This window comes from Perca flavescens, chromosome 11 (genome assembly GCF_004354835.1).
Source record: "Perca flavescens isolate YP-PL-M2 chromosome 11, PFLA_1.0, whole genome shotgun sequence".
Taxonomy (NCBI): Eukaryota; Metazoa; Chordata; class Actinopteri; order Perciformes; family Percidae; genus Perca; species Perca flavescens.
In genome coordinates this window covers 412,838-424,933 of record NC_041341.1, presented here as the reverse complement: position 1 = coordinate 424,933, position 12,096 = coordinate 412,838, and the positions used below count along the sequence as shown (strand labels likewise).

At 45.7% G+C, this 12,096-nt stretch overlaps 1 protein-coding gene across 1 annotated transcript in view; it reads right to left on the bottom strand.

The window, feature by feature from the left end:
• The window catches only part of LOC114564194 (titin-like), a 380,077-nt gene that overhangs the window by 231,913 nt on the left and 136,068 nt on the right, over positions 1 to 12,096 (bottom strand). Inside the window, 9 exon segments of the mRNA XM_028591428.1 lie at positions 168 to 428; positions 1,240 to 1,507; positions 3,664 to 3,747; positions 4,764 to 4,947; positions 5,919 to 6,204; positions 7,444 to 7,554; positions 8,617 to 8,904; positions 9,635 to 9,925; positions 11,310 to 11,597. Of these exon segments, the coding sequence (XP_028447229.1) occupies positions 168 to 428; positions 1,240 to 1,507; positions 3,664 to 3,747; positions 4,764 to 4,947; positions 5,919 to 6,204; positions 7,444 to 7,554; positions 8,617 to 8,904; positions 9,635 to 9,925; positions 11,310 to 11,597 (2,061 nt within the window).

Here is a 12,096-nt window from a genome sequence, read left to right as displayed (position 1 = left end):
CCAGGAGAGGAGAGGCGTGAAGAGGGGTTAAGACAGAGACAAAGACAAGTCCCAGAAGAAAGAGATTAGGAAAAAAAGAGGGCAAAATGCCAAAATCCATTAGTGTCAGAGTTGGATGAGGGGAGTCGAAAGAGGTTAGTGATCCACCACGTCTCCCGGGTACCAACCTTCGACCCAGAGATCGGCCGAGGACTCCAGGTTTTGGTACCTGCAGCTGTACCGGCCCTGGTCTTCGCTTCTCAGGTCCGTGATCACAAGCTTCTGGACTTTGTGTTTCACCTGGGACGCGTACCTGCCCTTCATCTCTAAGCGCTTTCCGTTTTTAAACCACTGAGCCTCTACGTTAGGCACGGACAACTGACAAGACAGAGAGCACGCCTGGCCTTCCTTACCGGACGTGTCCTGCAGGTGCTTCTCCACCTCGGCCTCTGGAAGACACAAAGAGGGACACTGTGAGGGAGGGCTTAAAGCTCGCTGGGCTGTCATGTGACATATTACATCTAGAGATGCTCCGATACCGATACCAGTATCTCTGTGTGTGTGTGTGTGTGTGTGTGTGTGTGTGTGTGTGTGTGTGTGTGTGTGTGTGTGTGTGTGTGTGTGTGTGTGTGTGTGTCTGTCTGTGTGTGCATGTGTCCTGTAGAGGTGTGTGTGTGTGTGTGTCTGTCTGTGTGTGCGTGTGTCCTGTAGAGGTGTGTGTGTGTGTGTGTCCTGTAGGTCTGTGTCTGTGTGTGTGTATATCTCAATCTTTGTGTGTGTGTGTGTGTGTGTGTGTGTCCGTCCTGTAGGTCTCTGTATGTGTGTGTCTCTATCTTTGTGTGTGTGTGTGTGTGTTTTGTGTGTGTGTGTGTGTGTTTGTCTGTGTGTGCATGTGTCCTGTAGAGGTCTCTATGTGTGTGTGTCCTGTAGGTCTGCGTGTGTGTATGTGAGTGTTTTTGTGTGTGTGTGTGTGTGTCTATCTGTGTGTGCATGTGTCCTGAAGGTCTGTGTGTGTTTGTGTGTGTGCGTGTGTGTGTGTGTGTGTGTGTGTGTGTGTGTGTGTGTGTGTGTGTGTGTCTCCGAGCCTAATGTCTGAACTCCCTCTAGTGGCCAGAACGTAGAACAACAACCACCACATGCTGATTAGAGTATTGTACTAAACATTACTAACAGGCTGAATTATGAGCCCTAAATATTCAAATACAAGTCCAATATTTAAAGTATTCCAGAGGAAGTTTGCCAGCTGTTTCCGGTACTGACCGGTGACGACGAGCTTGGCGCTGGAGATGTGCGGCCCGCAGACCACGCGGTAGTTCCCCTGATCCGCCGGCGTGCACCTGCGGATGCGGAGCAGGTGGCGGTCTCCGATGATGCTGATGTCGTACTTGTCGCCGGTGTCCAGTTTCTGCGTGCCCTTGTACCAGGACAGCGTGATCTCGGGGTAGTTGATCTTCACCTCGCACTCAAACTCCGCCTCCTTGTTGGCGAAGACGGACTGATCCGAGATGTCCTTCACCACGGTGACGGGCTGCGAGAGACACAACACACACGTTAACTCTCTCTAGTGGTTTCTATAACCATCCTGGTGTCCTCGGGGGTCAAATCTGACACATGTTCAAAAGTTTCTATATCAGAAATTTGCGTTTCCTTAGTCAGAGCCTAACCCTAACCCGACCCCCCCCACACACACACACACACACACACACTAATCCCCCTAACCCAAATATAATATAATTATGCTGCTCTTATTCTGTTGTATTTATTTATTTATTAATTATGGGGAACTGTGTGGTGTATGGGAATGTGTGATTATGTGTGAGCTGCTGGACACTCAAATGTCCCCATTGGATGAATACATTATCTATCTATCTATCTATCTATCTATCTATATATCTATCTATCTATCTATCTATCTATCTATCTATCTATCTATCTATCTAACCAAATTGTAAAAAAATTAAAATAATTATAATAATGTGGATGGCTCCCTAAAACGGTCTTCACAAATAAAATAAAAGATCAGTTCCCTACTTTCATTGAATTTGGGTGTTTTATAAAATTTTATGGCATTTGAAGAAAAAAATTGACAAAAGAACTTTGGTACAAGAGACCAAAACATTTTGGGGAAAGCTTCAAAAACGTGCTCAAAAAACCCCAGCAAAAATGACTTAAAAAACGCTGAAATAAATCCGACAAAGACGTCACGAAAAAGTGACAGAAGAAGTTCGGTGAAAGTGACAGAGACATCGAGAAAAAAAGTGACAGAAATGTCGCAGAAAAGCTTAAAAAAAAACAACAAAAATGTCTTTTAAAAAACCACAGGAAAAAACAGAACTTCGTGAAAAATGACAAAAGTGTCTTGCGGTTTAAATTTTAATATTCCGACCCAGAAAAACTGAAAGTTGCATCATTACTGCAGGTGGACGTGAAGACGACATGAGGGTTAACGAATGCTACGCCGAAGTCTCCAGAAGAACAGTTCTCTCTGAAAATGCTAACTTATTAGTCTGTCCTTCATGTTTCCTTTCCTCTCTTCCTTGACTATTCCTCCTACAGATAGGCAAGGCTGACTTCACACCCTCGAGTTAGGGTTAGTTTCAGCAGATGAGACGAGATACGTCCGTCAACAACCTTTTTTTTCTATGACTAAGACCAAAAGTGCTGACTAAGACTAAACTAACATGCATTAATGTTGACGAAAAAAGACGGGACTAAAATGTTTTGACTTAAATTGGACTAAAGTGACGAAAACTAAAACTGGACTAACAAAAGAAGATATGTGAACGACTAAATACGACTGAAACTAACAAGGACATTTGGAACAAGACTAAAACTTCGACTAAATTAAAAATAGGTGACAAAATGAACACTACCTCGAGTTTTAAATGTTGGCGCATTGTCATGAAACTGCTAAAATAAAACTGTCTCCCTGGCTGGAGATCAGTTTAGACATATGGCTGAATCTCATTTCTTACCCCTTCCCCTTAGTTTTGTAAGTAGCTGTCCCAATTCTGGGACACGGATTTTGATCGAGGGGTAGGGCTAAGGGGAAGGGCTAGATACTAGGTCTGCCACCTCTTCGTCGTTTTGGTCTTAGTCGACTAAGATTTCTTTAGTCCATTAGTCATTTTTTATGCTTATTCATGCTTAATTACTTATTTCCAAGAAACTTCTGAGCACATTTATGGTAAACACAAGATTTAAAGTGGTTCTTTTTGCAGGATTAATTGTGGAGAAACTCAGTTTTAAGGATGGTTAATTAACTACATTTATATTGTGCTTTTCTAGTCTTAACCACCTCTCAAAGCTCACAGCTCTGTCAATTAAATCAACTAATCCATTAGTCGACTAAGGAGTTCTTTAGTCGAGGACAGCCCTAGTACATACCCCTTAAAACCAAGCAAAGACGCGATCTTACTTGAAAGCAAGAGGTACCCAGAATACACTGCGCAAACGGCAACAATGGCTGCCAGATCGACCAGAGAAAATGTCATCAGGTTCATTTGCACAAAAGAAATTAGTTTGATGAAATCTTAAGAACAGAGGTGAAAATGAAAGCCCATGGTTTGGTCTACAGTTTGCACTACTCTGTAATATGAAGGGGTCTTTATCATTTCAGGAGTTGATTGTGAAAGAGATGTGATCAGTTTGTTTTTTCCCAGCGGCCAGTGAACGTGTCCTGACCTCTGTGCGCTCCATCCTCTTCTGCAGGTCGGCCACCAGTCGGGCCATGTCCTCGTCAGACTCTCGGTCTCCACGTTCCACTTCCTGTCAACGACGACGACGACAACAACAACATTAATCATCGGACAGTACACACAGACACACGCAGACGCACACAGACACACACACACACACACACACACACAGTTGCAAACACACACACAGACAGACAGACACACACACACACACACACACACACACAGACAGACAGACACACAGACAGACACACAGACACATACACACATACAGTTGCACACACACACACAGACAGACAGACAGAAACAGAGACACACACACACACACACACACACACACACACACACAGACAGACAGACAGACACACACACACACACACACACACACACAGACAGACAGACAGAAACAGAGACACACACACACACACACACAGACAGACAGACAGACACACACACACACACACACACACACACACAGACACAGACAGACAGACAGAAACAGAGACACACACACACACACACACACACACACACACACAGACAGACAGACACACACACACACACACACACACACACACACACACACACAGACAGACACACAGACACACACACACACAGTCGCACACACACACACACACACACACACACACACAGACAGACACACAGACACATACACACACACACACACACACACACACACACACACACACACACACACACACAGACAAACAGACAGACACACAGACAGACACACAGACACACACACACACAGACACACACACACACAGACACAAACACACACACACACACACACACACACACACACACACACACACCCCCAAAACATGGGGAGACCATGTCATGGGGAGACACAGACACACACACACACACTCAGACACAGACACACACACAAAACATGGGGAGACCCTTTGGCAGGGACTGAGACACACACACACACACACACACACACACACACACACACACACACACACACCCCCTAAACATGGGGAGACCCTTTGGCCTCCCTCCCATATTCTGGTATAATGTGTATTTACGTGTTGTGCTGTTAAAAGGAGAATGGGTTACCGGTCGTCCACTTTCTTCAGCCTTCTCCTTCTTGAGCTGCTCGATGGCCTGCAGCAGGCCACGGTAGTCGGTGATGCCGTACATCCGGGCGTACTTCTCGTACTCTTTGGGGTCCACGTTCCTCAGCAGCTCCACGATATCGATGTCCTTCTCCTCCTGAGGACTCTTCTGCTTCGACGGCGTCCTGACAAACCAGACGCACACGGATTAAGAATACAAATGTAGTGATAACGAGCTAGGCTGAAACGGAAACAGGCTAGTGGGTTAGGGTTAGTGGAGAATCTGATTGGCTGCTGACTTTAAAAATCTACTAGCCATGTTGACTGGTGATCAAAAAAGGTAATGTAAAGCACACACACACACACACACACACACACACACACACAGAGTGTGTTTCACTATTTTTGTGTCATTCACATAATGCATTCCCTAGCCCCTTACCCTAACCTTAACCATCACAACTAAATGTCTAACCTTAACCATCACAACTAAATGCCTAACCTTAACCCTTACCCTAACCTTAACCATCACAGCTAAATGCCTAACCTTAACCCTTACCCTCACCTTAACCATCACCACTAAATGCCTAACCTTAACCCTTACCCTCACCTTAACCATCACCACTAAATGCCTAAAATACCCTCACCTTAACCATCACCACTAAATGCCTAACCTTAACCCTTACCCTCACCTTAACCATCACAACTAAATGCCTAACCTTAACCCTTACCCTCACCTTAACCATCACAACTAAATGCCTAACCTTAACCCTTACCCTCACCTTAACCATCACAACTAAATGCCTAACCTTAACCCTTACCCTCACCTTAACCATCACAACTAAATGTCTAACCTTAACCCTTACCCTCACCTTAACCATCACAACTAAATGCCTAACCTTAACCCTTACCCTCACCCTAACCATAACCTAATTCTATCCCTAATCCTAAAACCAAGTCTTAAGCATTAACATCTTGGCCCCACAAAGCTGTTGGGACCTCACAAGTATACTGGACTCCCGGTTCTTGGACCCCTCGAATATAGTTAAACAAACACACACACACACACACACACACACACACACACACACACACACAGATATACAGTATACATAAAATAAAAGGAAAGAAAACACAGAGTAAAAGAGAAACTCACTTCTTGAGCTTGGCGCGGAGGTCTCCCTCCAGCAGGGCCGCCTCTTTCTTCTCGTCCACGTGCATGTCGGCGCTGCTCTCGATCTCGCCGTGCTTGTTGGCGGCGACGCAGCGGTACTGCCCCGAGTCCGACTTGGTCACCTCTCGGATCTCCAGCTTGGACTCGCTGCCCTTCTGCTCGATGGAGATGCGCCCGCCGTGCGTGATCTGCCGCCACTTCCCCTTCATCCACTTCACGCTGGGGATCGGCTCGCCGCCCACTTTGGCGATGAAGGTGGCGGTTCCCTCTGTGGAGCGGCAAGGGGTCAGCAGTTAGGACCGAAAAACTACAAAGTCTGATCTTCATTTCACCTTAAAGTGCCCATATTCTGCTCATTTTCAGGTTCATAACTGTATTTTAAGGTTGTACCAGAATAGGTTTACATGGTTTAATTATCAAAAAACACCATATTTTTGTTGTACTGCACAGCTCTCTCTCCCATTGCTGCAGATCCTCTTTTCACCTGGTTTCTGTTTTAGCTACAAAGTGAGACCTCTTTTCTTCTTCTTTTGTACTATCTTTGATTGCACTCGCACATGCTCAGTAGCTCAGATGTAGAGCATGTCAGCTAACTCTAGAGACAGTAAAAGAAAGGCTGTTTCTCCAACTTTGGTCAGTTCCAAGGCAGGATCAGCTGGGAGACTTCTTCTAAACCAGGGAGCACATGGAAGTAGTTCTTTTGGAGATTATGGTGAACTATTGAAAACGACGTAGCATGCTAGCGTTAGCATTAGTGTTAGCATGCTAACACCCCAAATCCAAGAAAAAGTGTTTTTTTCATAATATGTGCACTTTAAATCTCACGGCAGCTGAAATTCAGACTCCCGGTCAGTCTAATGCTTTGGCTGCATTGGACCCGTAACATATGTGGTCCCTGAGGCCTCCTGCACACTGGCTGCGTGTTGTGTCCGTTTTTATTTGGGCTCCCATGGTAACAGGTTAGAGCGTGCACGCTGCCTGCGTGACACGCATGTCTCTAGCGTGCTAGAAACGCGACACGCTAGAGAGTGTTGGAAGCCTTTCCAGGCAAAAATAGAATATGTCATTTAGACACAAATACATATTAATAAATGACATGGTGATGTTTGAAAGTCTCGAGGTTTTGATATAAATGTAATTTAAAAAAATAATAATAAATAATTATTGATTTTCAAATATTATATTGCACCTTAGACTTCTCTTTAGACTTCTCTTTATTGATCCTTTTGGGATGACTCCCGCAAGAAAATTTGATTTCCTGTCAATCCAGAAGGAAATATTCTGGAGCCTATTTAGCCGTCAATACTGCTGACGTTGTCTTTGCTGTAATCAGATCAGAATATATTTATGTTTATGTTTATGGGAAACATCCACGTGTCCAGACGAGGCTAGCAGCAGCAGCAGCGCTGCGTCAGACACGCAGCCAGAGCGCCAGAGGCCTTAGCGGTGTTGTGTGTTGTGGTGTGTATGGTGTATTGTGTTGGGTGTTGTGCGTTGTGTGTCTCACTCTCGGTGACGTGTGTAGTTCTGGGTTCCTCGATGAAGAACAGGTTTTCCAGTTTCTTAGTCGGAGCGGCCGCTGGAGCTTCAGCTGGCGCCGGGGCGGCTCCGGGTTTCTCTGAAACAACAAAGCGACAAAAAAGGTGCAACATCACAACTCAGCTCACCAACAGCAGGTAATGACTTACAGCCTCCACCAGGGGGAGCTGTCGGATATCTGACAGCAGAAAAAGATTCAACGGACTTATAACATCCCAGGGTGCTTCGGTGGAGTTGGACATTGTTGCATTTTTCATTTGGTTCAGTTTGCGTTCACACTGCACTTTCTCAAACGCACCAAACACTGTAAACACACGTCACGCGGTCGAGATGGTCGCCTGTTTATTGGATGGAATATCCGAAACTCACAGATACTCTCAGAAATATGTTACATGTCCGTCCCTTTCCTCTGTCTCTGTGTTGGCGTTCTAACCTCCGGTGGATTTGTGAGGACTATGGTTAACTGGTCCTTGTTTTGGTCCACATGTTCCACCAAAACAAGTTCCTTCCTGAGACTATTTAGCAGAGGCACCGTGGCTCCGTCCGGAGCTTAGCCCTGCCCACGACGATTGTGATTGGTTTAAAGAAATGCCAATAAACCAGAGCACGTTGTTCTCCCATCCAGGAATGCTGCGTGGACTAGCCAGACCTTCCTGCGCAGCGCTGTAGAGGAAGGTCTGGACATGCGAGACTACACCGCCCCAAACCAACTGGACTTTCTGACCAAATGCTCCAGGGTTCGTTTAAAACACACGTGTCAAACTCAAGGCACACGGGCCAAATCCGGACCCCCACAAATTTTGATCCGGCCCCCATATATATTTTGGTTCACGGTACATTTTTGGCCTGCCCAGTTTTTGTCGACCAAACTGTCAGTGAGAAGACTATAGGAGACATGCAATAATACAGTCAAAGATATTTGACTTTTTTGATGACATGAAAACAATAAACTCTACATGTCTGGCCCTTGATGTGATTCTAATGGCCCATAGTGAAACTGAGTTTAACACCGCTGGTTCAAACGGACCAAACAAGGTAGATATGAAAGCAACCGAAGACCTATTATAAACCAACACAGCGTATACATCAATCGCTGGTCTGAGTGCACAAAAGATCTGTATCTTTTCACAGTTTTTGGCACCTTGGACGGTGACTTTGGCCTTGCAGAACTCGCTGCCGGCGTCATTGGTGGCCTTGCAGAGGTAATCCCCGGCGTCGTGGCGCGAGGCCGCGCTGATCTCCAGACAGGCCGTCCCGTCAGAGAAGCTGATCGCGGTGCTGCCGGCCGCCGTCAGATCCTTCCGGTCCTTCATCCACTGGATCTTCAGAGGCGGGGAGCCGCACACGTGACACCTCAGGCTCAGTTTGTCGCCCTCGGCAACCGTCAGCGGCTTCAGAGGGACGTCGAACACCGGAGGCTTCTTGGACTCTGCCGGAGAGACGAGGCGCGTTTTATTTCTGCAGACTGTTCTGGAGTCAGAGCTCAGGAAACTCAACTGGACTTGCTTAACGTGATGGTTTGGAGTAATTTCACCCTAGGGTCCTTTGCACCTCGAGCCAAACAACCCTCCCAGAAGGTTTCTTCAGCTGGGTCGAACATTGGGAGAGTTAGTGTTATCAGCTGAATAGCTTAGTGCAGGCGCTAATGGATCCAATTCTGTATTTCGTAATTTACCCCACTAATAATGCCCGAAATGATACCAAACTTCTACACTCGTATAAATAGGTTATGTACTCATATAACAATTCAATTCAATTCAATTTTATTTATAGTATCAATGGATTGTAAAGTTTGTAAGTACACCAGAGGTTAATGCAAATAACACTTGCCTGTGGAAAATTACTCCAAACCATCACTTTAAGAAATAATATAGTCCAGGAACTAAATACTAAAACATATAAAACATCATTATAATCTTCTACAGAACTTTAAAACAGCAAATATAACAACAGACGACTCTGAACTATTACTTAGATATTAGGAAAACTATCTTGTAAAAGAATAAGAGAAAGAAACAAGAAAGAACAAGAGAAGAAGTTTGCCAGACTGTGGAGTCGCCCCCTGCTGGAAATTAAAAAGAACGCAGCTTTAAAGAGCTCCAGCGTTTGCTTAGCTGCACTTTTATATGTCCGAGAGTTGTCGCTTGGTGTAAACCCACCTGAGATTCCCACCGTGACTTCACAGGAAGTCTCCCCGGCTTCGTTGGCGGCGCGGCACGAGTACCGGCCGCTGTCCGCCACCCGGCTGCTCTTGATGCACAGCACGGCCACGTTGCTCTTGAAGCTGACGTCGTATCGGTCGGAGCTGCGGATCTCCTCGTCGTCTTTGAACCAGCTAACGGCGATGGGCTGCGAGCCGCTGACTCGGCTCTCCAGCTTCACCAGTTTGCCCTCCGTGTCCTCCATGTGCTCGGAGGGCTTTTTGGTGAACACCGGAGGGTTTTTACGCTCTAAAAAGAAGAACAAGGGAAGAAAGCGGCCGGTGAGGAGAGGAAGTCTGTTCCTCCGCAAAAAGAAAGAAAAGAAACGCCCTATGAAAGGGGGCGGAGTGTTAAAGAAGAGAGGGCCGGGGTTAGGTGGGTGTGGCCCGGGTTACAATACCTGTGGATACACGATCTGTGCTGCCTGCACGATCCGACATGCGCATTCGCAAGATGTTCGCGCATGCTTAGATGATAATCCTATTACGACACTGCACGATCTGTTCCACGCTTGTGCACCTTTGCACCGTGGGGAGTGTGGAGGAAACTGAAAGTTTGCAGTGACAGAAAGACTCAGACTTCATTCCATATGTAACCAAAATGTTGTACTATGTTCATGTAACATGTAACAGCTCCTTTATTATTTTGGATTGGCAACCATGTAAACACCTCGTTATGTATAGTGTAAGCTACATTTAAAGACACACAATATCCCAACGTTACATTAGCCTGAAGACACCAGACCCTTCTCAGTTGTAACTAAGAAGGGCCCATTTCCAAAGAGGCGTCACCAACGGATGCCGCTCAAATGCCTCTGGGCGCATTGGATAGTCCTTTAACCAATCAGAGCAACGATCTGGTGTGTGACGTAGCAGCGATAGCGGCAACAATGGGTTCGGTGGCCGTCATGTTGAATGTAAACAAGAAGCTGCTCCCTGTCGCTGCGCTATCGTCAGCGTGTAAAGCCCGCCTCAACAGTTGTGATCGGTGGCTCAATTTGGAAAAATTGGAAATGGGCTTGAATGGGCTCTTGGCCAGACGGACTTGCAGAGCAAATCTCAAATTTGCCGGAAGTTCGTCAGGTTTTGCCCAGGGTAGCACTACATGTAACAAAAATAACAATGTCGCCAAGGCGTAGTACACAGAAGTTCATATGCGGTTTTGGATCAGTGACAATAAGTACAAAAACGAATAATATAAAATGAAGCCTACAAAAATATGCCACCAGTTTTGCCGCCTCGCCGTCAAGTGTTTCGACGCATGCGTGATACAAATAGTGTAGGGAAACCGTCACGTTTCCTGTGACTGTCTACATATTTATGCACATATCGGATCGTGCAGGGAGAATTGTAGTTTTTTTTCTGTACTATTAGTTAAAAAAAATAGAAAAATCTGTAATTGTACTTTTACTCAAGTATGTTTAGTTTGAAAACTTTGTTGTTTGGTTGTCTAAGCTACTGGATGCCTAAAATGTCCTATCTATCTATCTATCTATCTATCTATCTATCTATCTATCTATCTATCATGCGCATGTTATTGGATTGTGCAGGCAGCACAGAACAGCAACAGAAGGGGGCAAAGTGTTAAAGAAGAGAGGGCCCGGGCTAGGTGGGTGTGGCCCGGGTTAAAATACCTTTGACCGTGATGTCAGAGGAACAAGAATCCTTCCCCATGTCGTTAGAGGCATGGCAGAAGTATCGTCCCGTGTCGGCTTTATCGGCCTTCAGAATGGACAGGTGGGGCGTGTTGTCCACACAGCTCATCTTATAATTCCCCCCAGTGCGAATGTCTTTGTGATCTTTGGACCACGTGACTTTAATGGGGGCAGAGCCGGTCATGTGACACTCGAGCTCAATGCTGTCGCCCACCGTCACTTCCTGTGGCGACAACTTCCTGTCAAAGGCCGGTGGGTATCTCGGTTCTGCAGAAGCCGTGAAAAGAGCGGGAGGAAGATGAGACAACACACCTTTACAGGGAAACATTTCAACAGTCGGACTGCCTGACAGAAGATCTTTGGATTTACCATCACAAGAGTTTTATTACAAACGGAGTTTCTCAACCTCAGGCTCGCTGCCCCGTGTGGGTTCAAACCGTATGCAGATGACTACATATTTAATGTTTCTTAAATAAAACTATTATGTGTTTGTGACAGACTGCTCTAAATACTACAATACCCATGAGCCTCGGGCAAGGGCATAACTTTGGGTTCAACATGGGGGGTGGGGGTAGAGATCTCCAACTATCTAGGGAGGTCCTGGGACATGTCTGCATGGATTGAGAAAAGAGACAAAAACATTAACAAAATTGCAGAAAGAATTTGAAGAAAGAGACAAAAACCTTGTTGATAAAAAAAACTCAAAAGTCAAAAGGCTACAAATATCAGAAAAGTCACAAAAAATATTGGGAAAAGTGCCAAAAAC